Raw genomic sequence first — 25,804 nt, 5'->3', positions numbered from 1 at the left:
TAATTTAGTGAAATGTCCACACGATCAGCATAACACTCACACATAAACACACACACATTCAAAATGAAAAGAACTCTGCATAGTAAACCACTTATCACCATAATGGGATACGGAACAGTATTAGCATTATGTTAGAACAAACTTGCCTACTAGAAAGGTGAGTGATACAATAACTTCACTCACTCAATCAAATTGTGTGTTGTGAATTCAGACAGCTTGGAGACATGCCTATGTATAGGGCAATCACAGCTTATAATATTACTTACGTTTTGATGTACTCTGATATTTTAAACGACACTTACAATGATTGCCAGTACACAAATCTTGATGAAATATTATTGTAATGCTACGATAGACATGACTAGAGTTCTGCGTTTTGTTGGTGCAGATTTACTCTCCAACTCTTGTAGGCTTTACATCACTTATTTGTCATTTACCACATCTGTTACTACAATATATGTTTCACATTTATGACTGAAATGATCGTCATTTACCACATCTGTTACTACAATATATGTTTCACATTTATAAATGAAATATTCATACTTCAAGCTAATACTGTGTTCTCTGAATGAAATTTTATACTGAATTGACTGTGACATCAAGCAACAAGCATTATGAGAAGTTTGTAAGTGGCCATGAATTTTCATTTGATCAGACGCTATTCACGCAAAGGAAAATTGTGAAAATACTGAACAACTAGTCCGATCCTCTCTAAACATATATATTATCTAGCTAACATAAATATATTGTTTTATCCTCACAAAGGAATGGTCCAGTCCATATCAGAACCTACCCCAAAATTTTTCAAATAGAGAAAATACAGCTAAAGAAATCCACTGTCAAAATTTTAGCTAGTAAGGCAAACTGCAAGTATTTAAAAAAATTCAGTTACTAATTTTTTCCTCATGAAAAGCTGACTGTAACAACAGTTCCTACAGTCTTTTCTGCTTAGTGTATGAATTGGCAAATAAGTAGATGCAACTATGACCAGAAAACGTAGTGCAGCATAGCGTTAAGTCTAAGGGCACACAATGAATTTTAAGCACTAAAATTATGACAAAAATGCCTCAAATGGGACTTTTTTGATCAGTTTTGCACTTCATATTGAAACCTAAATTGTTGCAGATGCAAATGTTACGCAAGTGACTAACAGAGGAAGGATGGCGCCGGTAGGATGGATTGTGTGGTGATAGGACGCTCCACAATCGCTTGAAATTAAATGGTTCTTCGTACAGAAAGTGTAAAAATCATGTAGTCAAAGGATTTTGGTGCAATAAGTGCAACTTTTGGTTACATGAGAAGCGCGCAAACACTTATCTGAAATTTATAAATGACGATATTCAGTGGATTTGTATCGTCTGTGTAAGTGACAAAAATGCGTGATTGACATCCACACTAAATTCTAAAGATGAAATTATTCGTGTTCTTTAAAGTGCCATTGATGCTCTGAAAGCAGAACTGACATTGCTAAAGCAGGAAACTAGTCCATTGAAACATGAAAAACGCTGTGTATGTGAAAAAACTCCAGTATTAAATGGACCTACATCAGCAAATACACGGAATGATACGACTGACAAACCACGAAAAAATTCAGCCGCCATTACGAAGGAAAAAGAAACTGAAGATACGGATGAACCAAACAAATATAAGTGGTCCAGCGTAACGTACAAAAAAGACAGAAAGAAGCATTATAATAAGGCAGAAAGTAAATTCTTTATTATAGGTGACTCATTGTTGATGGCTGTGTTCAGTGCGGGGAGGGGGATAGCAGTTTGCCTGCATTTGCCTTCACATCACAGCAAGTACACCTACATCTACGTGATTACTCTGCTATTCACAATTAAGTGCCTGGCAGAGGATTCAATGAACCACCTTCAAGCTGTCTCTCTACCGTTCCACTTTCGAATGGCGCACGGGAAAAACTAGCACTTAAATTTTTCTGTGCGAGCCCTGATTTCTCTTATTTTATCATGATGATCATATCTCCCTATGTAGATGGGTGCCAACAGAATGTTTTCGCAATCAGAGGACAAAACTGGTGATAGAAATTTCATGAGAAGATCCCGTCGCAACAAACAATGCCTTTCTTTTAATGATAGTCACTCCAACTCACATATCATGTCTGAGGCACTATCTCACCTATTTCGCGATAATACAAAAAGCTGCCGTTTTTTGTACTTTTTCGATGTCATCCATCCCACCTGATATGGATCCCACACCGCACAGCAATACTCCAGAATAGGGCGAACAAGTGTAGTGTAAGCAATTTCTTTAGTAGATCTGTAGCACCTTCTAAGTGTTCTGCCAATGAATCACAGTCTTTGGTTTGCTCTACCCACAATACTATGTGATTGTTACAATTTAGGTTGTTTGTAATTGTAATCCCTAAGTATTTGGTTGAATTTACAGCCTTCAGGGTCAATTGGTCATCTGATGAATTTACAAGGCGGTAAATGACACCATCATCTGCAAATAATTTAAGAGGGCTATTCAGATTGCCTCCTATATCCTTAATATAGATCAGGCACAATATAGGGCCTATAACACTTCCTTGGAGAACGCTGGATATTACTTCTGTTTTAATTGATGACTTTCTATCACTACAAACTGTGAACTTTCTGACAGGAAATCACGAATACAGTTGCGCAACTAAGGTGATATTCCATAGGTACACAGTTTGGTTAGAAGATGCTTGTGAGGAACGGTGTCAAAAGCCTTCTGAATATCTAAAAATATGGAGTCAATTTGACATCCCCTGTCGATAGCACTCATTACTTCATGAGGATAAAGAGCTAGTTGTGTTCCACAAGAACGATATTTTCTGAATCCGTGCTGACTATGTGTCAGTACATCTATTTCTTCGAGGTACTTCATAATGTTCAAATACAGTATATGTTCCAAAACCTTACTGCAAATCGACATTCGTGATATGGGCCTGTAATTCAGCGGATTTCCCTTTTTGGGTATTGGTGTGACGTGAGCAACTTTCCAGTCTCTAGCTACGGAACTTTCTGTGAGGGAGCGGATGCATATAATTACTAAATATTGAGCCATAGCATCTGCATACTCTGAAAGGAACCTCACTGGTATACCATCTCGACCGGAAGTCTTGCCTTTATTGATTTAAGCTGCTTTGCTACACCGAGGTTATCTACTTCAATGTTTCTCATCTACACAGCCGTACTTGATTCGAATTCGGGAATATTTACTTCGCCTTCTTTGGTGAAGGAGTTTCGGAAAACCGCGTTTAATAACTCTGCTTTGGTGGCACTGTCATCAGTGATTTAACCGGCTATCGTGCAGCGAAGTTCTTGATTGCGTCTTGCCACTGGTGTGCTTTATATATGACCAGAATCTCTCTGGACTTTCTGCCAGATTCCGAGACAGTGTTTCGTTGTGGAAATTATCAAAAGCATTTCGCATTGAAGCAGGTGCTATATTCTGAATTTTGCAAAACTTTGCCAATCTTCGGGATTTTGCACTTTTAAATTTGGCAAGCTTTTTCGTTCAGGGTGTAAACGCGGACAAGGAAAAACAATTCCCGGATGTTCCGGTTAAAAATATACTTTCTCCCGTGTTTTCCGTGTTAAGTGACAGTATATTTTCCCTTATCAATCCTTTGAATGGTTATAGTTCTATACACAGGCATAGAATTTCCTGGCACTTTAGAAAACGAAACTCAGGGAAAAAGACACGTTTTGGAAATATCTTTGATGTGCAGCAACATGTACACTGCGTATTTTCGTATTACGAAAGTATACATTGGAACTCCACCAAACACCGCATGTTACTTTCCGAATCATTGAAATTGAGATTGTGATGCGCATTTACAGCTCATGCCACGTGATCTCGCCAGCCGATGGCAGCGGATATTGAGAGCCTAGGACACGTGATGTAGTCAGCCAACAGCAACATCGTTGTTAAGTAGCACGAACACACAAACAGGGAAAGCTAATAGCTTAAATTAATATGCATGGCGTTGCTACAATAAAAGCAAAGCTTTCACATATAATATTGGTCTCTAAAGTTAATAAGCTGCAAGAGAAGCTAAGGTTTTGCATATAATGTTGATATGTTTTGCGCGTGTTACACTTCAGTTGTATAACACAAATGTGCCAGTAAAATTTTTAATAATGGCATAAATGTCTGATCTTCAGGGTTCGAAATTCTTCTAAATGGCTCGTCATCAAATAGTTGATTTTTTAATGAGAGTCAAACGCTCTGTTATTTAATAAATTCATGGTACATTCTCGCACATAGTTCAGTTTATGTAAAAGGATATTTACTTTGAAAGTAACGCTTTTCAAACCACCATTCGCAATATTTTCCCGCGACCTGTTTAGAAATAGGTTCGTTTCAGCAGTCGCCACAGAGCGCAGTAACAGGCGACACTGCGCTTGCGCAGCTATTATGACGTAGGAAACCCGTATGTACGTACGTGTAAAATATTAAAAGATCATACATTATGTCATACAAGAAACAAGATATCAGAGGGTACTCCAAGAGCGTCGGAATTTCGTGAACAATACTAAAATGTGCACATTTAAAGTGCATACTTAAAGTGCACATTCGCATGTCCAGATTCCCAATGTAGTAGACCTCGACCTGATATTAAGCTTTTCAGTGTGGTTTTCGGGATGTAAATTTTCTTGGAGTACCAGTACTGTATCATATCATGTTTGATTCTTTATTATGGCACATGCCATATGTGCTAGAAAATGAAAACATGCACTTGAAATGTAGGGAACAGTTGAAACCGACCCTACGACCTATCTTAGAAAAAAGATTAAGGAAAGGCAAACCTACGTTTTAGCATTTGTAGACAATGTTGACTGGAATACTCTCTTTCAAATTCTGAAGGTGGCAGGGGTAAAAAAAAGGGAGCGAAAGGCTATTTACAATTTACAATTTGTACAGTAACCAGATGGCAGTTATTAGAGTCGAGGGACATGAAAGGGAGGCAGTGATTGGGAAGGGAGTGAGACAGGGTTGTAGCCTCTCCCCGATGCTATTCCATCTGTATATTGAGCAAGCAGTAAAGGAAACAAAGGAAAAGTTCGGAGTAGGTATTAAAATCCATGGAGAAGAATAAAAACTTCGAGGTTCACCGATGACACTGTAATTCTATCAGGGACAGCAAAGGACTTGGAAGACCAGTTGAAAGGAATGGACAGTGTCTTGAAGGGAGGATATAAGATGAACATCAACAAAAGCAAAACGAGGATAATGGAATGTAGTCGAATTAAGTTGGGTGATGCTGAGGGAATTAGATTAGGAAATGAGACACTTACAGTGGTAAAGGAGTTTTGCTATTTGGGGAGCAAAATAACTGATGATGGTCGAAATAGAGAGGATATAAAATGTAGACTGGCAATGGCAAGGAAAACGTTTCTGAAGAAGAGAAATTTGTTAACATCGAGTATTGATTTAAGAGTCAGGAAGTCGTTTCTGAAAGTATTTGTATGGAGTGTAGCCATGTATGGAAGTGAAACATGGACGATAAATAGTTTAGACAAGAAGAGAATAGAAGCTTTCGAAATAGGGTGCTACAGAAGAATGCTGAAGATTAGATGGTTAGATCACATAACTAATGAGGAGGTATTGAACAGAATTGGAGAGGAGTTTGTGGCACAACTTGAGTAGAAGAAGGGATCGGTTGTTAGGACATGTTCTGAGGCATCAAGGGATCACCAATTTAGTACTGGAGGGCAGCGTGGAGGGTAAAAATCGTAGAGGGAGACCAAGAGATGAATACACTAAGCAGATTCAGAAGGATGCAGGCTGCAGTAGGTACTGGGAGATGAAGAGGCTTACACAGGATAGAGTAGCATGGAGAGCTGTATCAAACCAGTCTCAGGACTGAAGACCACCACCACCACCACCACCACCACCACCACCACCACCACCACAACAACAACAACAACAACAACAACAACAAGTTGAAACTAGCCAGTACTGTGGAATTAAACATTTCGTTTCAAATACATTGACTGCCTGTGCGGAAAAAGTTTATAAAAGTCAAATTTCTTTAGCAAACAGACAAAAATAGCCTCATTGTTCCGCAAGACGATTAATGCTTGACTGTCAGATAAGTGGAAATAAAATAAAACCTGAAACTAATGACATATTTTAGCCTTATGTAATTATGTGAATGCATTTTAATTCACTTCGATTGCTCACGGCCACAGATATCCGTTTCGTTTTCATTTGACGTGAAAGTAATCGAGGGGGAAACAGCAAAATCACTAAATGTAAACACGGGTCACGTGGAGGCTACCCACTATAACTCAGACTGCTCTGTGCATCAGTCCTTTGCGAACCGCGTCAATACTTAAAAAATCGAATTTTGAAAAATATGTTCATCTTGTAGCGCATATCTTTCTGAAAACTCTGAAACATAAAACACATTTGTTAGAGGAAACGTTAAGATGTATTATTTGGTCTTAAGTGTGACAAAGTGCAGTGCCACGCCTCTTTATGAAGCATTCTTCTACCGCACGACCCTGTATTTCGCTCTGTGGAATTGAAACGTATATTTTATAATGGATGCCATCAAACCATAATCAGGAGAGTGGAAATTTAAATGTTCTGTGGTGCCTCTCCTGCTCCCGGGCGGCCAGTTTGACAGCCTGCACCTCTTTTAAAAAACTCGCAATTAATAGCGGATGGGCCGGCCGAGCGGTTCTAGGCGCTACAGTCTGGAACCGCGCGACCGCTACTGTCGCAGGTTCGAATCCTGTCTCGCGCATGGATGTGTGTGATTTCCTTAGGTTAGTTAGGTTTAAGTAGTTCTAAGTTCTAGGGGACTGATGACCTCAGTAGTTAAGTCCCATAGTGCTCAGAGCCATTTGAACCTCAGAAGTTGAGTCCCATAGTGCTCAGAGCCAATAGCGGATGGGATTATTTGTGATCGGAAGAACAAGAATTCTTCAGAAAATTTGCACTCTTTATTGCCTTTTAGCTTATAACTTGCTGTTTTGTGTGATATAAAATTAAATATAGGATACATAAAACCAATAAAGACAGGAGATAAGCAAGATATTACACATTTCTTCAATCCTTAGGTTCCACCATTTTTTTTTCTCTCTAATCTTGCTAAAAATTTACATGGCGTGCTTTCCTTTCTGAGAAAGAATCTATTGCCTCATCAAAGTCCGTCAAACGTTTTGATACATGAAAAGTCGAAATGTCATCATCTAATACTGAAAAAGCTGTTAACACGAATAATACCCAAGACTGGTGTGGTTTCTCCATCTGATTATGTCTATTTTGTCAAAATAGGCCTTTCTAATATTGCAGCAATTTTGTAACACACACCAAATAAACGAGACTGTTTTGGCACAAATGGCCATTTTCATAACAAGACAGAATATAATTCACAAAGTACCAATATCAAATGCCTATTAGACCTACTACAAGCAAAAAGCTTTATGTTAGGAAATAGTTTCACATTTCATTCATACGCATCAGTTTCTCAAGCATGAGATCGAAAAGTAGTATTAAGAAATTTTTATATAAATTTGGAATCGTCTTATTCTTCCATAATTTGTGTGATGTCCCCATTTCTTCTCCTTCCTCGTTCTAACAAACAGTCTTGACATAATCAATTCTGTAGCTATTCCTGCCATTGTCAAAATGTGTTCGCCGATTAACTTCACTAACCCTGCCAGAATCACAGGTTTAGTTATCCCACGATTATTTTCCGGTTAGGCGCTATTATGCTTTCGTACAACACGTTTACCGCGTTACTCCAAAATAGAACTTAAGCGGCTGCTAGCCGGGTACTGTACAACTGATCCCTACTAATACAGTGATCTGGCCAATAATTTTCTGTCAAAATTTCACTTTCTTGGATACACCGAGAAGATAATACGTAATCTTTCTCACCTGTTATTCCTATCAGTGGTTTATTTCCATTCTGGTAGTCTGAATCTATAGATTCCGCTAGTAATTATAACAACGCTGATCATTCGCAAACCTAATCAACGACATAATCAGACAGTGATTGGCATTCATCCGTTCGGCTTTACTCCGCTCAGCTCGTGTAGCCCCGTCCCCTTTTATCTGCGGAAAGTTTATTTCTAGATGCGATGAGGATTCTCCTGATAGACACATCATGCAATCAAAAATCAACTTATGATTCATTCAGAAATCAACTTAAAATGTGTTAAAAATGTTCAAAAGCCAACATGGAAGCGTTTCAAACGCATGTGAATAATCGATAGACAAACGTGCGCTGGACGCTAGGCGCTTTGTGAAACAAGTTCTTTTCCTCAAGAATATGAATTTGGCGCCCCCTTTTCCCGGTGGCATCTAGCTGCTTGCTGCGTGTGCTTGGACAGCCAACAGCCACATTCCTGTAGCCAGAAGCGGGAGAATCAACTCAAACGCGACTCAATTGCCCATGCGCACGAGCCCGCTCGTAACTCTAAAACGAATCTAATGTAAACAGTTGTGACTTCACGCTCATCGGAGGCACTTTGTTGTTATGAAGCTTTGCATAGTCTTCCTAAACCCTTTAACACATTTTGATGTTGGTAGACACTTGCATGAGCACTGTGTGTCGTTGTATATGGTGCATTTCCTTTGCAATATAAGTTATTTTCGTTTTTTTCTCTCGTTTATGTTTTATTGTTGAACCATTATTCTGCAGCAGCGGGATACAGTAATATCCTCTGTTAGAGTATCGGTTCTAACCAGTCAAAATTTCAAAAATTTAACTGAAAACTAAAACAATGAAAGATTCCCGGAATCCTGAAAAATTCCGGGTTTTCCCCGGATGAAAAAATTCCCGGGCTTTTCCCGAATCTCCCGGGGCGTATACACCCTGTTCGTTGCTTCTGCAACAGCGATCTGACCCGTCTTGTGTACCATGAGGGATCAGTACCATCACTTATTAATTTATGTGGTATATATCTGTCAATTGCCGTCGATACTATCTTAAAAAGGCGTTAAGAGAATTTTTATCAGATTTTTTTTTTTTTTAAATGTAGTTTGAGCACATGCCTTGTGGTGGCTAATCCCAGTATTCGTCATGATACTCCCTATTTCTCCAGGATTATTTGTTGCTAAGAGGTCAAGTATGCGTTCACAACCATTCATGTAGGCTCATGAACTAATTGTTCTAAATAATTTTCTGAGAAAGCATTCAGTACAATTTCGGATGATGTTTCATGCCTGCCTCCAGCTTTGAACGTATAATTATTCCAGCTTATCGAAGGTAGATTAAAGTCACCAGCGACTATAAGTGGGGTACCTATTTGAAACGACACTCAAGTTTGCTTCAAACTGTTCAGCAACTATATCTTCTGAATCGAGAAGGGGAAAGGGGGGGGGGGGTTGGTAAAGTGATCCAATTAATACTTTAGTCCGATTGTCAGGTATAACCTCTACCCATACTACACTCCTGGAAATGGGAAAAAGAACACATTGACACCGGTGTGTCAGACCCACCATACTTGCTCCGGACACTGTGAGAGGGCTGTACAAGCAATGATCACACGCACGGCACAGCAGACACACCAGGAACCGCGGTGTTGGCCGTCGAATGGCGCTAGCTGCGCAGCATTTGTGCACCGCCGCCGTCAGTGTCAGCCAGTTTGCCGTGGCATTCGGAGCTCCATCGCTGTCTTTAACACTGGTAGCATGCCGCGACAGCGTGGACGTGAACCGTATGTGCAGTTGACGGACTTTGAGCGAGGGCGTATAGTGGGCATGCGGGAGGCGGGGTGGACGTACCGCCGAATTGCTCAACACGTGGGGCGTGAGGTCTCCACAGTACATCGATGTTGTCGCCAGTGGTCGGCGGAAGGTGCACGTGCCCGTCAACCTGGGACCGGACCGCAGCGACGCACGGATGCACGCCAAGACCGTAGGATCCTACGCAGTGCCGTAGGGGACCGCACCGCCACTTCCCAGCAAATTAGGGACACTGTTGCTCCTGGGGTATCGGCGAGGACCATTCGCAACCGTCTCCATGAAGCTGGGCTACGGTCCCGCACACCGTTAGGCCGTCTTCCGCTCACGCCCCAACATCGTGCAGCCCGCCTCCAGTGGTGTCGCGACAGGCGTGAATGGAGGGACGAATGGAGACGTGTCGTCTTCAGCGATGAGAGTCGCTTCTGCCTTGGTGCCAATGATGGTCGTATGCGTGTTTGGCGCCGTGCAGGTGAGCGCCACAATCAGGACTGCATACGACCGAGGCACACAGGGCCAACACCCGGCATCATGGTGTGGGGAGCGATCTCCTACACTGGCCGTACACCACTGGTGATCATCGAGGGGACACTGAATAGTGCACGGTACATCCAAACCGTCATCGAACCCATCGTTCTACCATTCCTAGACCGGCAAGGGAACTTGCTGTTCCAACAGGACAATGCACGTCCGCATGTATCCCGTGCCACCCAACGTGCTCTAGAAGGTGTAAGTCAACTACCCTGGGCAGCAAGATCTCCGGATCTGTCCCCCATTGAGCATGTTTGGGACTGGATGAAGCGTCGTCTCACGCGGTCTGCACGTCCAGCACGAACGCTGGTCCAACTGAGGCGCCAGGTGGAAATGGCATGGCAAGCCGTTCCACAGGACTACATCCAGCATCTCTACGATCGTCTCCATGGGAGAATAGCAGCCTGCATTGCTGCGAAAGGTGGATATACACTGTACTAGTGCCGACATTGTGCATGCTCTGTTGCCTGTGTCTATGTGCCTGTGGTTCTGTCAGTGTGATCATGTGATGTATCTGACCCCAGGAATGTGTCAATAAAGTTTCCTCTTCCTGCGACAATGAATTCACGGTGTTCTTATTTCAATTTCCAGGAGTGTATTTCGCAAGAACTACTTCAATTTCACCACAAGGCAAACTACTTCTGACAGCAATAAATACTCCACCACGAACTGTATTTAATCTATACTTTCTGAACATTGTTTGATTGTTTAAAAAAATTTCGGCTGAACTTATTTCTGGCCTTAGCCAGATTTCTCTACCTATAACTGTTTGAGCTTCAGTGCTTTCTATTACGGCTTGGAGCTCTGGTTCTTTCCCAACACAGCTACGATAATTTATAACTATAATACCGATCGTTTCTACAACTACCTTACTGTGTTTTACCTGCCTTCTTTTAGACAGACGCCATTTCTGTGGCTTCTTGAGACCCTCTAACTTAAAAAACCGCCCAGGCCCTTCCACACAGCCCCCGCTACCCGTGTAGCTGCTTCCTGTGTGTAGTGGACTCCTGACCTATTAAGCAGAAACCAGAAACCCACCACCTGATGGCGCGAGTCAAGGAATTTGCAGCCTACAAGGTCACAGAACCACCTGAGCCTCTGATTCAGACCCTCCACTTGGCTCTGCACCAGAGGACCACAGTCAGTTCTATTGACGATGCTGCAGATGGTATTCTCCGACTTAATCTCGGAAGCAATACTGGCAGTCTTTACCAATTCCGCTAACTACCCAAAACGAGAGAAAATCTCCTCCGATCCAAAGCGACACACGTCATTGGTACCGACATGGGCTACCACCTGCAGTTGGCTGCAACCTGTTCTCTTCATGGCGTCTGGAAGCACCCTTTCCACATCCAGAATGACTCCCCCCAGTATGCACACGGAGTGCACACTGGCTTCCTTCCCCTCTTTGGCAGCCAAGTTCCTAAGGGGCCCCATTACACACCTAATGTTGGAGCTCCCAACTACCAGCAAACCTCTGTGAATGCCCAGACCTTGTGGCCCGAGAAGCTTCCTCTGGAACAGGGTGGACAACTGCATCTGGCTCAGAGACTTCATCAACCACAGATAACGCCCAAAACCTGTTCGTCAAACGAACCAGGGAGGTCCTATGATCGGCCCCACAGAAAGCCTTTCACTGCCTGCCAGACTTTGGAATGATCTCCCACTCGACCACAGGTGAGGGGTCAACCACAGTGCAGGCAGTACATGGGACGGCCACAGCAGTGGATCGATTGGGGGACACGTGGGTCATGTTTGACGTCCCTCGCATCCCCATGTGCGACCCCCGACAGTGATGCCCCTTGACAGCAGCCTCAAGCTGTGTGACGGAAGCCAATACTACCTGGAGCTGTGAGGGAAGGGTCACAAATTCAGCTTGCATCTTTACACAGCAATCACAGTGCCTATCCATTTCTGAACTCGCTCCTGTTTCAAACTCGTAAAGGTATGTAATAAACAAATGGTGTACTCACCTTATTAGCAGCAGGTACTCCCAGTGCTCTCTCACTGACGGTCTAACCGACACTGAGCTGTTCTAAGCAAAACAAATGAAAGCCTGTACGATACGAGGGTTGATACAACAGACGATAGCAACGGTGGTACTGTACACTACACTGTTTTTAAAATGAAAGGTTGCTTGCAGTCAAACACGCAAGAAATTACGAAAAATATACTAGTAACTACAAGGGTAACTGAAAAGAAGTTGCTCCTGTTTGAAGCTCGTAAAAATATATAATAAACACATGGTATACTCACCTTATTAGCAGTAGGAACTTGCGGTGTTCTCTCACTGACGGTCTAACCAACACTCAGTAGCTTCTAACACTGGACAGATACTGAAAGTGGGCATTGGAGGAGACAACACTGAGCTTCATCAATAATGTCTAGAAAAATGTTCTGGAATCCAGATCAGTTGCACTGATATATCCACCGATACATCATTTCGTATCAGTTCATGCAATAAATGTACACTGCAGGAGTCGTGTAAAGAATTCCAACAATGTACAGCATACAGCTCACTGTTGACAGCTGTCTAGATTATCAGTGTGCTGACAACAACTGAAAATGGAGAAAACAGAGTTTCGCGCTGCTATTAAACATTTTTATTTGAAGGGTTGGACTGAAGTTCATGCAGACGCAGCACCATCACAGAAGACCATTTACTTTTGGATTAATGATTTTAAACAAGGTAAGGCGAGCATAAAATAAGGTGCACTCCAGGTGTCCAATTGAGGTCACCACAAAGGAAACCACTGACAAACTACGTGATATGGTAATGCAAGACTGCCAAATACAAAATTTTTAGGTCACTGACATTATAGGTATTTCAACTGAGTAAGTGCATAATATCGTGCATGGAGAATTGGCTACAAAGAAACTGTGTGCGAGATGGATGCTACAGTTGCTCACAGTCAACCAAAATCGCAAATGGCACAACATTTTAACACAATGTTCAGTGATGTTTAATTGCAATGTGCAAGACTTCTTGTTCTCATTTGTGACTGTTGATGAAACTTAGATCCATCGTTACACACGAGTGTCAAAATGGCAATCAAAACAATGGACACAGGCTGATGAAAGTGTGTTGAAGAAGGCAAAGACCATTTTGTCAGCTGGTAAGGCGATAACCACTATTTTTTCTGGATTCCCATTCCCAATAAATAATGAATAATCCTCATACATTACTTGGAATATTGCAAAGTATGGACCCTGTTAAGCTTCATTGTTGGATTATTTGAAACTTGCGTAGGCTGGGGAGGGGAATAAAAAGAGGGGGGGGGGGGGGGGGGGGGGAAGGTTGACATGCAAAAAAGTGTTCTTTAACCGAGTTAATGCATCATCCCACACACCCGTGATAACAATGGTGACAGTGCATGAATTGGGCTTGCAATTGGCTCCTCATTCATCCTATTCACCACACTTCGCCCCAAGTGACTTCTTCCCATTCCCTTATGTGAAATTTTGGCTTTTCTGGGAAGAAATTTTCATCAAATAAGGCAATGGTAGTTGCAGTCAATGAGTATTTTGGAGAGTTTGACAGAATCTATTTTTCCAACGAAATGAAAGAGCTGGAAGATCACTGGACCAAGTATATATCCCTCAAGGAGACTATGTCAAGAAGTAAGGTGAGTTTTTTTATGAAACAAACACTTTTCTCTACCAGACTTATCAAATCATCCTCGTATTAACAGTTAGCTCAGAATTTTTGCAGGTGGTGCAGCTGTCTGAAAAAGGCTGCACAAATATTCAGTCAGATTCAGCAGTGGATGCAAAAAAAACCTCAAGGAGGGGGCGCTAAAGATATCTTGAGCTACCTTTACTTTTACTGTAATAAAAAATAATCAAGTCACATACAAAGTTTAAGAAAGTTGTACTTGCTACAACTAGGACTTTTTACTTATTCCTTCTTCAGTCTTAATATTTCTGCTTCTGAATGTAAACTAGCTTCCTATGCGGTGAATAGTCCGTATTTATAATGCTACGTATTGAAGAAGGTTGTTTGTACAAGAAAACCATAGAATATTCGCGACTTTTCTCGAAGAAATGACAAACAGAATAATGTACCGAGATCACTAGAATAGCTGCGACTTTTCTTGTAGGTACATGTTAGCTATCTATGTGCCAGACAGAAACGTATAAAATACGATGACACGGATGCGCGTGCTACATAGGAAAGTACAACTACTTGATAACTCAATTCAGTCAAGTCGACTGACCAAAAAAATGAATGAGTAGCGTGCAAGTTGACTGGGGGAGCGGCGCGGGTGGCAATGCGGGTCGGGTGGCCCCGCAAAAGGGGGGGGGGGGGGAAGTGGGGGTGCATGTCCTGCACACCCTCCCTTATGTATTCACCACTGGTTAGATCTCTTAATAAGATTTCAAAGTGGTGCAAAGTATGGCAACTTACTTTTTAATGTTCAGAAATGTGAAAACCTTGTACTTCATAAAAATAAATATAGTAGCCTATGTCTACAATGTCATCTCTCAACTCATACAAATACTAGGGTGTAACAACTTGTAGGTATATGATCATCATCATCATCATCATCATCATCAGTGTTCTGCCTAAAGGCAGGTTTTCACTTGGTAGTTCTCCAGGCTGTCCGGTCTTCTGCCATCCTCTTCAGGTCGTCTATCATCTTGTATCTCCTTCTTCCTCTCAGTCTTCTCCCACAAACCAATCCTTCCAAAGCATCTACTAGCAAGCACTCCCTTCTCAATGAATGTCCCAACCAGTTCTTTTTCCTTTCTCTTACAACCTTCAGCAGACATCTTCTCTCACCAACCCTTTCCAATACTCTTTCATTACTCACTCTTTCCATCCAGCTTATTCTCTCCATTCTCCTCCACATCCAAATCTCAAATGCATTTGAGCATTTTAGGTATATGAAATGGAACAATTATGTAGGCTAAGTTGCAGGTGAAACAGGTGACACACAATGCGGTTCTTTAACACTCATGTGTGACATCGTAAGGCATATGTTCACTAGCAAGTCAACTTCTACAAGTCACTTCCAGAAGCTGCTTCTGCAAGTTCTTTGACATGGCAACACTACTAGCAAGTCTACTTCCATAAGTTTCGTCAACTTCCAGAAGTAGCTTCTGCAAATTAGTGGAAACAATTTTTTCATCCTGCTGCATGCACTTGCAGTTGCTGGAAGTTTTCTCAAACTTGCAGAAGATTTGTGTATTCAATACTGGTATGAAAATGCCAGTGTCAAAAAGGAAAATAGCACAAAGACAGATGGACCAAAAGATATGTATCTTTGGAAACCCTCAACATATACAACTGGCCACTTTCAGACAAGGAAGTGGAAGAAGAATTTACCGAATAGGCTACTTTGTTTCTCCAGGAGGCGAAGTAGAATGGCAGTATAGACATCTTTAAATTTTAGCTGAGTTTTTGCTGTTAGCATTACACTAAAATAAAATGTCAAATGCAGTTTGAAAAAATAAATAAATAAATAAATAAAGATTAGAGTGCAGTAACAAATGCTACTCTGCATATCAAAATTAGCAAAGTGCTGACAGGTGCAGTCTACACTCAGAAAAACAGGTCATAAAATTCACCATGGAAAATTCATTATTTACATGCAAAACATTTTATTCCGTCATTCATTAAAAAATCTCTTTCAACACATCTTACAAAGTTCAACAGCTAATAACATTATCAGAACACCTTTTAAAAGTGGACTGATTTTCATAAAATTCTAGTACATTGATCTGTTAACATTTTACATTATTTTTATGGTACATCTTGAGAGCATCCCACTGTTTAGTGTGCAACAGAATATGAGGCCTTTTCCTCTTCATATGTTTCACAGCATCTTCTGGAGTCCATTTATTTTTCTTAAAGCAAGAAATTTCATCGATCAGTTTACAGATCATATAAGTTCCCTTATTGATAAGCACACATATTTGATTTGAGCTGACAGATTATTAAGCCTTAACATTGCATCTATATAGCTACAACATTTAAAAATTATCCCAGAGGTGACATAATTGTGTGAAACTGGAGGATACGTATTGTTTACTTCAACACATTTCTCACAATTAAAAGTACACTACAAAAGCATAAATACTAACAATGGAACACAGTGATTAAAGTTATGTAAAAGTACATGAATCATGCAAGCAACCTTCATGAGAGGTTTTCAGAGCTTCTAACAAATTAAAATGAAGTAACTTAATAAGCGAAACTCCCCATCCCATCCCCTTAGATTTAGTGGTAAGAGGGCCCAGTGGATAGCCAGTCAAAAACTGAACGCAGATCGAGCACAAAAACAGGAAGCAAAATAGAAACAGTGAATGGTCTAAGAACAAGAAGCGCATTACAGAACAGTCACAAAGTGCACTGGCATTGTGGTAAAGTGGTTACGGTGTTGGACTGCCAAATGGACAAGCTGTGTTCAAATCTTCCCAGTGCTCTTTTTTTCCCCTACTGCTCACTTTACTCAAATCTGTGTCTATGTCATGATGGTAGCAACCATTTGCAACAGCGAGGTGTACGGTAGGGACCTATAATAACAGTTGATTCTGCACAATTACTCTATTACCAGCCGAAAGGAAGTGGCTTTTGAATGGGACCGCAAAAGTTGATGACAAGACGGCAAGTCATACCCAGCATTAGTGGCACTACACATTTCATACAATAGTAATCTTCTATGTATGCACCTACTTTGTGCGACCGGTAAGTGAGTAAGAGACATGCCTCCTTGCCCAATATAGGTATTCATATCAATGTGAATGCGATCATTCTCACGGAAATTATGAAAACACATAATAGTTTGTCATGTACGCTGCAAGAAATGAACGCAACAGTTTCACAATCGTACAATTTCTTTGTGCTCGGTAAAAAAATATGATTTTTAACATTTTTGAAGTTGCATTCCACTATGGAAGTCTTGATTCTTGACCTTTGTTGTCACATAGTTCGTACCCGTTTATTTGTTGTTTTCATTTCTGTGAGACATCTACGTGGTATTTCGCCTGCTCTCACAATTCATCAGATTTACTTGCAACAGTAACATACTCTTACCAAATGACTCCTACTCTATAACCAACGTATAGTATGACGATAGACAAGACTACAGAAAGAGAACAAACATTTCAATGACTGGACAGACATTCATAGTTTTGTGAAACAAAAATGTATACATGGCACGAAGGAGTTTTGAACCCAGCTTGCCCACATGGTAGTCCAACACCATGACACTTACCCACGATACTGCTGCTATTTCAGGCTGCTGTTTATTTCACTTCTGTTCACAGTTTCTATTTTGCTTTTTTTCACAGTTCAGTACACCTTCTTCCTGTTGTCATGCTTGACGTGTGTTTAGTTTTTGACGGGCTATCCACTGTGCGATCTTACCACTAAATCTGAGAGGGTGCAATTGTGAATTTTCCTTGTAAGACTCAAAGACCAAGTAAAATGTGAAACAAGGCCAGCTCAGGTCATGTTCAGATTTTGTAAAAGAAACAGACTGAGCTAGACCTCTGTGGTCCATTAGCTACAAAGCTTTCAGCTACAGGAAGAGCCGTAGCAGTTGTTTATGCCTGCATAATTTTACTAAATCAGATTCTCAATTACATTGCAGTTTTGTTAATACACACAGCTAGGCCAATTACTGCACACTCGTACAACTGTCTTGTTGCCCTGTCTCAAGTCATCGGCATCTCCCTGGGCCCTATAAAGTACTTGTTCACAGCTAATTACAGGCTGTGGTAAGAAATTGGCACAAATACACAAAATCCAAGCACCCACGTGCTTTAATACAAATATAGTTTTACTGAGACTTGTGATAATTAAATTGTTTTCTGCTGCATATGAAACATGTCTAAAATAATAACTTGTAGTTGGGTGTGAGAGGGGATGGTGGAATTGGGCTAAACAGTTTCAAATAGATATTTTCATTCAAATCTAAAATATAATATTCTAGAGTAATTCTCATGCAACACTGAGTACTTTAGAACTATTTGAATCATTACTGAAAAGAGTATTAGAGATTCACGCAAGCCTTTGTTTAACATATTAAACATACTGCTATTACCCTGCATGTAGATTTTGAAAATATTGCTGTTTTTCAGAAAACCTGAAATTTGTGGGGAATATAGGAACAAAATAATTCATTTACAATCACTGCACAAGAAAGCAAGATAACTTACACATTATACCTACAAACAATAGTAACTGTTAAAAAGGAACCTACCACATGAAGGTAAAGCTGCACAACAAACTCCTAAAGACTCTAAAAATCTACCACTCATGTGAAAAATATAACAATGAAAATAACCAATTATTCATGATCTCCATGCCTGTTTCACCACATGTGCCACCAGGATTCTTCCCCAGACACCAGTTTCTCAGAACTCCGCAGGTGGGAACTAGCACTACAACATGTCCTTAGTTTTCACCACCCACCTGACCTTCATTTAATTCCTTCCATCTCAGCATTTATTCACATTAACTACTCCTTTCTTCACTCCATTTCAGTTTCTTACATCTTTTATTTTCTGACTCATCTATTTTTCACTGTCCCCCTCCCACCTCTGTAATGAACAATGCACTTAGCTTTCCTCTCTTGTTAAGTCATGTATGATGTTTGAGTAGTAATCTCTGTTTTGCACATTACCCTGTTTTCCACCTTTAAGCTCTCAGGTTTTCAAATCTTGTCCGGTGCAGTCTCCAACAATCAGTCTATCCTTCTCATCATGTCCGGTAAGTCTCCCCTGACCCAGGGTTCTGGATGACTTTTCTGAACTGTACCCCTTTCCCTAAACCTCTCCAGTCTTTTCCTTCGCCCCTCTTCCTCCCCCTTCAACTCCTCTGCCAGACAAAGGAGCCACTGGCTCTGAAAGCTTGTAATCGTTAAATCCTTTTGTAGGTGTGTTCCCCTGCTGCCACTTGGTGAGCAGATTTTTCATCAACAAATGTGATAAAGTTTGAGATGTGATTATGAATACATCTATAGTATCACTCCTATTGAACAGGAGAACATTTTATTAATATGGAATAGTATTGTTTTAATTTGCCATTTACAAACAAAATATGCAACTCGTGAATGTTTTATAACTGTATGAATAAATGACAAGTCATAATGTATCAAATAAAATGAGAAAATTTTAGTAAATACAGTATAAACCATACATTTGAGGTGATAGAAAACAAATAAATTGTTTTAATGCTATTTTGTCAAAAATTGACATTTTGAGCCCGTGGCTGTGTACAAAATATAGGTTGACTCTTACCTAGAAGATAACAGCAACCATCCAATTTTTACATGCTATTTATTTATTTAAATATCGATATTTAAATAAATAGCATGGATGCTGTTATCTTCTATGCAAGCCTCAACCTATATACAAGGTCTGTCTAAAAAGTATCCAACCTTCGATTTTTCCATGCAAAATGGAGACAACAGTGCGGCACCACTGTACACAGTGAAGGAAGGGACCTTTATGCGTATGCGTGAATTTTGTCCCCGCCTTCCAGCGAGTCAGTTGCTGCCTGTCAGTTGGTGAGTGAGGTGCTACACAACGTGTTCATCGGATTACCAATTCTCCAATGATGACTGAATGTGTTGAGGAAAGATACTGCATCAAATTTTGTCAAAAGATTGGTGATTCTCAAAGCGAAACAAACAGGTGGAAGTGCTGCAGATGGCAGTGTGGTGATTAATTTGTATTACAACCTTACAGCACTCACGAGACACATCAGCCTACCAGTAGCTAAGTGGGCCACAAATTCAAGCCAAATTATTGAAATATGGCAATCAGAAGTTGATGTAAACACTATGCATACAGAGGTGGCTCTGAGCACTATGGGACTTAACATCTACGGTCATCAGTCCTCTAGTACTTAGAACTACTTAAACCTAGCTAACCTAAGGACATCACAACACCCTGTCATCACAAGGCACATACAGAGGTACGGAGTAAACTAAAATGAACTGACATGTTCAGTGTTGTTCACAGCAATGTCATTGATATCATCACAGAAAATCCTGCCACTCAAGCCAGCCTCTCATGGGCCATTAAAATATGCATGGATGAGGAGCTGGTGACGTCACAGCATGGATTCCATCTTCCACTACACTGCGATGTGTGAAATGAATTAGCTGACATGTCAGATTTTTGTCTCATGGAGAGGATCATGGCTGATGAGATGCAGTATCGGTTTTATGTCACAAACAGAGCTTAGGAGACGCCATATTGTATGGAGCTAAATTTCATATTTGGTGTTTTTTCATTATAGAATATGTGATATGAACATAAGCCGTTTCAGGACACCAGCATTTTGAGGATCTCCAAAACCATGTTGTTGAAGTACGACTAGTTGTAATAAAATAACACAAAATTACATACTGATCATTAGAGGCTTCCCATATTTGATACTTTTACTGTTATAATTTGTGCACTACGGAAGTATACTGTTTCAATGCTATAGCACAATGATGATCTATCAAAAGCGCATCCCTTTTTGTATAATCTGTCATACTTAAACATCAAATAATGCCATTCGTAGAAACAGCCTTTACACAGCATACACCGTGTAACTTGGCACTGCTGCCGTGTTGAAGCCATAACTTAGTTGACAGTGTCGTATAAAGAGAAAACTAGCAGGTTTATGTCCAGCTACTTACAATTTCTTTGTTTCACTCTTCATTTTACAAAAGATCATGGGCCTTTCTTATTAATTTAATAGACATATTATATGCAACAGCTGATGTCATCTATCATAAATAATGTATTTGTAACAATTCTTGTTGCATAGGAAACAACTGGAATGTTTTCCTTGTAGCTGGAAATCTTGACATGACCACCAGTTTATGTCAGAAAAACACAAGTGAAGCCCTAGGAGTTTTTCCTCTTATGAAACTCTGTGTAAAATATTTATACCTGTGTCTCGATTTTATGGACTGTCTCATGTTTGTATCTTGCTGGTAAATATGAATATGTTTTTCAGTGATGGTGAGCAGCTACAAAAAATCTATTCTTCCATTCAAATGAAATTACACAACAAATTCCAATATTGAAACCTATGTGATAAAGTATGTTACTTCAGAGCGATTACAGTCAATACAACATCAACAGTATGGATATTATGCAAACTGATTTTAGACACTGCATTTTAGCTGTATTCAATAGAAAAAAAGAGAGAGGGAGATTCAACTGAGTTAACAAATAACTTGTATAGCATGTTTCTCAAATCAGTGTAAAGAGTTTTTTTTTGTGTTTCTCTACCAGCAATTTACTGTTGAACCAAAGATGAATCCAGAATATTCTTCATGATTTTCTCTGCTATTCTTTGTTGACTTCTATAATTGTTAACACAGCTAGTTTATATGTGTACATTTTCATAAAAAATTCTGCGATTTGCACACCATGTGCAGCTGAGAACTGCCACTGGAGAGAGCTGCCCACAAATCACAATGAGGAGCCTGTTCCATGAAATGAAGCAGGTCATTTCAGGATGTGCAGCAACTACAATGGACACCCATCTGGCATACTTTGTCTCTTGTGAGGAAAGCTTAAGCAAGAAGTACGTTAAAGCACTGACAGATTCTATAACCCACTAGATCTGTTATTGGTATCCCTCAATGAAAATAATTTTCCTGAGAATTTAGTCAAGAGGAAGTGAATGGGACAAGCTCTTATCTCTGGATATAGGCAAATGCTGGGAAATCTGGGCATCAATTTTGCTATAATGTATGCACATACATAAGCTCAATGGGCTGGTATTTCTGAAAACACTGACTTAGAAGTCAGTGACAAATCGACAAATCAAAAGAGGCCTATGGAGCAGTCCTTTATGTACAATGCATCACTTCCAACATGATAACAGTACATTTAGTTTGAAGCAAAAATGGATCAGATGGATAACTCTTCCATGGCTGGAACTTCTAGCAATACATTTTGGTTCAAGCCCATTTTATTATTTCTGTAATGCCACAAACTACAATGCAAGTCGTATAACACTGTGGACTGATTCAACTGTAGCCTTAGGATGTATAGGCCATGACCGTTCCTGTGTCAAACAGTTCTATGGAATCATAAAGATTAATGAATCCATCACAGTGGAGACACTGCCATGGTGAGGAAAATTCAGCTGCTATACTTTCCAGAGATACTATAGCAGATGAACTTCAGCATGGTGGTATATGGTTTCAAGGGCCTACTGGTTAACAAAGAACCAAACACAATGGCCATAATTTATATAGACAAAAGACCATTCGTTACCACAAAAGAAGAAATTAACAGACCACATGCTCATGGTAAAAACAACACTCCCTATTTTAACAGCTACTCAGCATAGGAACTACTACAAACCGCTGTGAACCACAGAATGGATACTTCGCTTCAAACAGAAGTTAACAAAAGAAAGGAGGACACAGAGACAACTGACAGCATCAGACCAACACAAAGCAAATCCATACTGGATTCAGATCGTTCAACAACAGTACTGCACAGCCAAACTGCACATTCTGTGCAACAACTTGCCTCTGACACAAAATTCTAAGATAGCTCATTTCAACCTGTTCTTGGATAATGGTTTTATTTGTCTCGCAGAAATCTGCCTGTTCGCAGAATTATGCAGAGACCAACACCATTGAAATCTTCTTGATGGATAGCCCCATTTCACTCAATGGACAGCATCATTTCACCCATCTGCTAATCCAGCAGCCTCATTTGCCTGCACCACCTTTGAGTGTACACATGGTATTACTTGAACTGAGAATAGATTTATGGATTCCTATAGCTCGACAGGCAAAACATGTTCTACACCGCTGTCTACCTTGCAAGATAGTGAAGGTTCACTTTGTTCGACAAACAAAGCAAGGCTTCATTACCAGCTGAACAGGTCTCATCACTGAAACCATTTCCTTGCTGGCCCGTTATCTACCAGACAAGACATATTAAGAACAAAGCATACATGCTCTATTCACACATGCAACAATATGCATCGAGTGACATTATACTGAGTGCACTATCCGAAAATTACCTCGAGCAATTAAACAGAGAACTGACTCGTGGAGATAACATCTTGGACCTACTGATAACAAACAGACCCGAACTTTTCGACTCTGTATGTGCAGAACAGGGAATCAGTGATCATAAGGCCGTTGCAGCATCCTTGAATATGGAAGTTAATAGGAATATAAAAAAAGGGAGGAAGGTTTATCTGTTTAGCAAGAGTAATAGAAGGCAGATTTCAGACTACCTAACAGATCAAAACGAAAATTTCTGATCCGACACTGACAATGTTGAGTGTTTATGGAAAAAGTTCAAGGCAATCGTAAAATGCCTTTTAGACAGGTACGTGCCGAGTAAAACTGTGAGGGACGGGAAAAACCCACCGTGGTACAACAACAAAGTTAGGAAACTACTGCGAAAGCAAAGAGAGCTTCACTCCAAGTTTAAACGCAGCCAAAACCTCTCAGACAAACAGAAGCTAAACAATGTCAAAGTTAGCGTAAGGAGGGCTATGCGTGAAGCGTTCAGTGAATTCGAAAGTAAAATTCTATGTACCGACTTGACAGAAAATCCTTGGAAGTTCTGGTCTTACGTTAAATCAGTAAGTGGCTCGAAACAGCATATCCAGACGCTCCGGGATGATGATGGCATTGAAACAGAGGATGACATGCGTAAAGCTGAAATACTAAACACCTTTTTCCAAAGCTGTTTCGCAGAGGAAGACCGCACTGCAGTTCCTTCTCTAAATCCTCGCACGAATGAAAAAAATGGCTGACATCGAAATAAGTGTCCAAGGAATAGTAAAGTAAACGAAATTACTCAACAGAGGAAAGTCCACTGGACCTGACGGGATACCAATTCCATTCTACCCGGAGTACGCGAAAGAACTTGCCCCCCTTCTAACAGCCGTGTACCGCAAGTCTCTAGAGGAACGGAAGGTTCCAAATGATTGGAAAAGAGCACAGGTAGTCCCAGTCTTCAAGAAGGGTCGTCGAGAAGATGCGCAAAACTATAGACCTATATCTCTGATGTCGATCTGTTGTAGAATTTTAGAACATGTTTTTTGCTTGAGTATCATGTCGTTTTTGGAAACCTAGAATCTACTATGTAGGAATCAACGTGGATTCCGGAAACAGCGATCGTGTGAGACTCAACTCGCTTTATTTGTTTATGAGATCCAGAAAATATTAGATACAGGCTCCCAGGTAGATGCTATTTTTCTTGACTTCCAGAAGGCGTTCGATACAGTTCCGCACTGTCGCCTGATAAACAAAGTAAGAGCCTACGGAATATCAGACCAGCTGTGTGGCTGGATTGAAGAGTTTTTAGCAAACAGAACACAGCATGTTGTTATCAATGGAGAGACATCTACAGACGTTAAAGTAACCTCTGGCGTGCCACAGGGGAGTGTTATGAGACCATTGCTTTTCACAATATATATAAATGACTTAGTAGATAGTGTCGGAAGTTCCATGCGGCTTTTCGCGGATGATGCTGTAGTATACAGAGAAGTTGCAGCATTAGAAAATTGTAGCGAAATGCAGGAAGATCTGCAGCGGATAGGCACTTGGTGCAGGGAGTGGCAACTAACCCTTAACATAGACAAATGTAATGTGCTGCGAATACATAGAAAGAAGGATCCTTTATTGTATGATTATATGATAGCGGAACAAACACTGGTAGCAGTTACTTCTGTAAAATATCTGGGAGTATCCGTGCGGAACGATTTGAAGTGGAATGATCATATAAAATTAATTGTTGGTAAGGTGGGTACCAGGTTGAGATTCATTGGGAGAGTCCTTAGAAAATGTAGTCCATCAACAAAGGAGGTGGCTTACAAAACACTCGTTCGACCTATACTTGAGTATTGCTCATCAGTGTGGGATCCGTACCAGATCGGTTTGACGGAGGAGATAGAGAAGATCCAAAGAAGAGCGGCGCGTTTCATCACAGGGTTATTTGGTAACCGTGATAGCGTTACGGAGATGTTTAACAAACTCAAGTGGCAGACTCTGCAAGAGAGGCGCTCTGCATCGCCAGGTTTCGAGAGGGTGCGTTTCTGGATGAGGTATCGAATATATTGCTTCCCCCTACTTATACCTCCCGAGGAGATCACGAATGTAAAATTAGAGCGATTAGAGCGCGCACGGTGGCTTTCAGACAGTCGTTCTTCCCGCGAACCATACGCGACTGGAACAGGAAAGGGAGGTAATGACAGTGGTACGTAAGGTGCCCTCCGCCACACACCGTTGGGTGGCTTGCGGAGTATAAATGTGTATGTAGATGCATCCTGCACCTGGAACTAAACTCAGATACATCAACTGACAGACTCTTCACACAGGTTTGTGGGAAGGCAAGGAGTAGCACGCACAATTCACAGTGACAGCACTAATACCTTCCATTCTGCACTCACAAAGCTGAATGAGTTCTGGCAAGCTGTCATGGCATACAAAACGCACTAGTACCTTGCCCAGCAACCTACAACATGGAAATTCATTGCCCCATACACACCTTGCTGGGAAGGATTTTGCTATCAAATGGTAAGATCTGTCAAACTCTGCCTGAGGAAGGTTTTTGGATGGTTGCTGTTGGGCGAAAG

At 40.7% G+C, this 25,804-nt stretch overlaps 1 protein-coding gene and 1 long non-coding RNA gene across 2 annotated transcripts in view; one reads left to right on the top strand and one right to left on the bottom strand.

The window, feature by feature from the left end:
- The window catches only part of LOC124601548, a 52,725-nt gene that overhangs the window by 12,382 nt on the left and 14,539 nt on the right, over window positions 1-25,804 (top strand). The window lies entirely within an intron of this gene.
- Window positions 15,818-25,804, bottom strand: part of LOC124601532 (phosphatidylglycerophosphatase and protein-tyrosine phosphatase 1) — a 35,894-nt gene continuing 25,907 nt past the window's right edge. The window contains exon 4 of the mRNA XM_047136253.1: window positions 15,818-16,080. Coding sequence (XP_046992209.1) covers window positions 15,958-16,080 — 123 coding nt within the window. The 3' untranslated portion in view covers window positions 15,818-15,957. The remainder of the gene's footprint in view (window positions 16,081-25,804) is intronic.

The sequence above is a fragment of the Schistocerca americana genome, chromosome 1, assembly GCF_021461395.2.
Source record: "Schistocerca americana isolate TAMUIC-IGC-003095 chromosome 1, iqSchAmer2.1, whole genome shotgun sequence".
NCBI classification, from domain to species: Eukaryota; Metazoa; Arthropoda; class Insecta; order Orthoptera; family Acrididae; genus Schistocerca; species Schistocerca americana.
The sequence above is the reverse complement of the archived record's forward strand: the minus strand, read 5'-3'. Positions and strand labels throughout refer to the sequence as shown.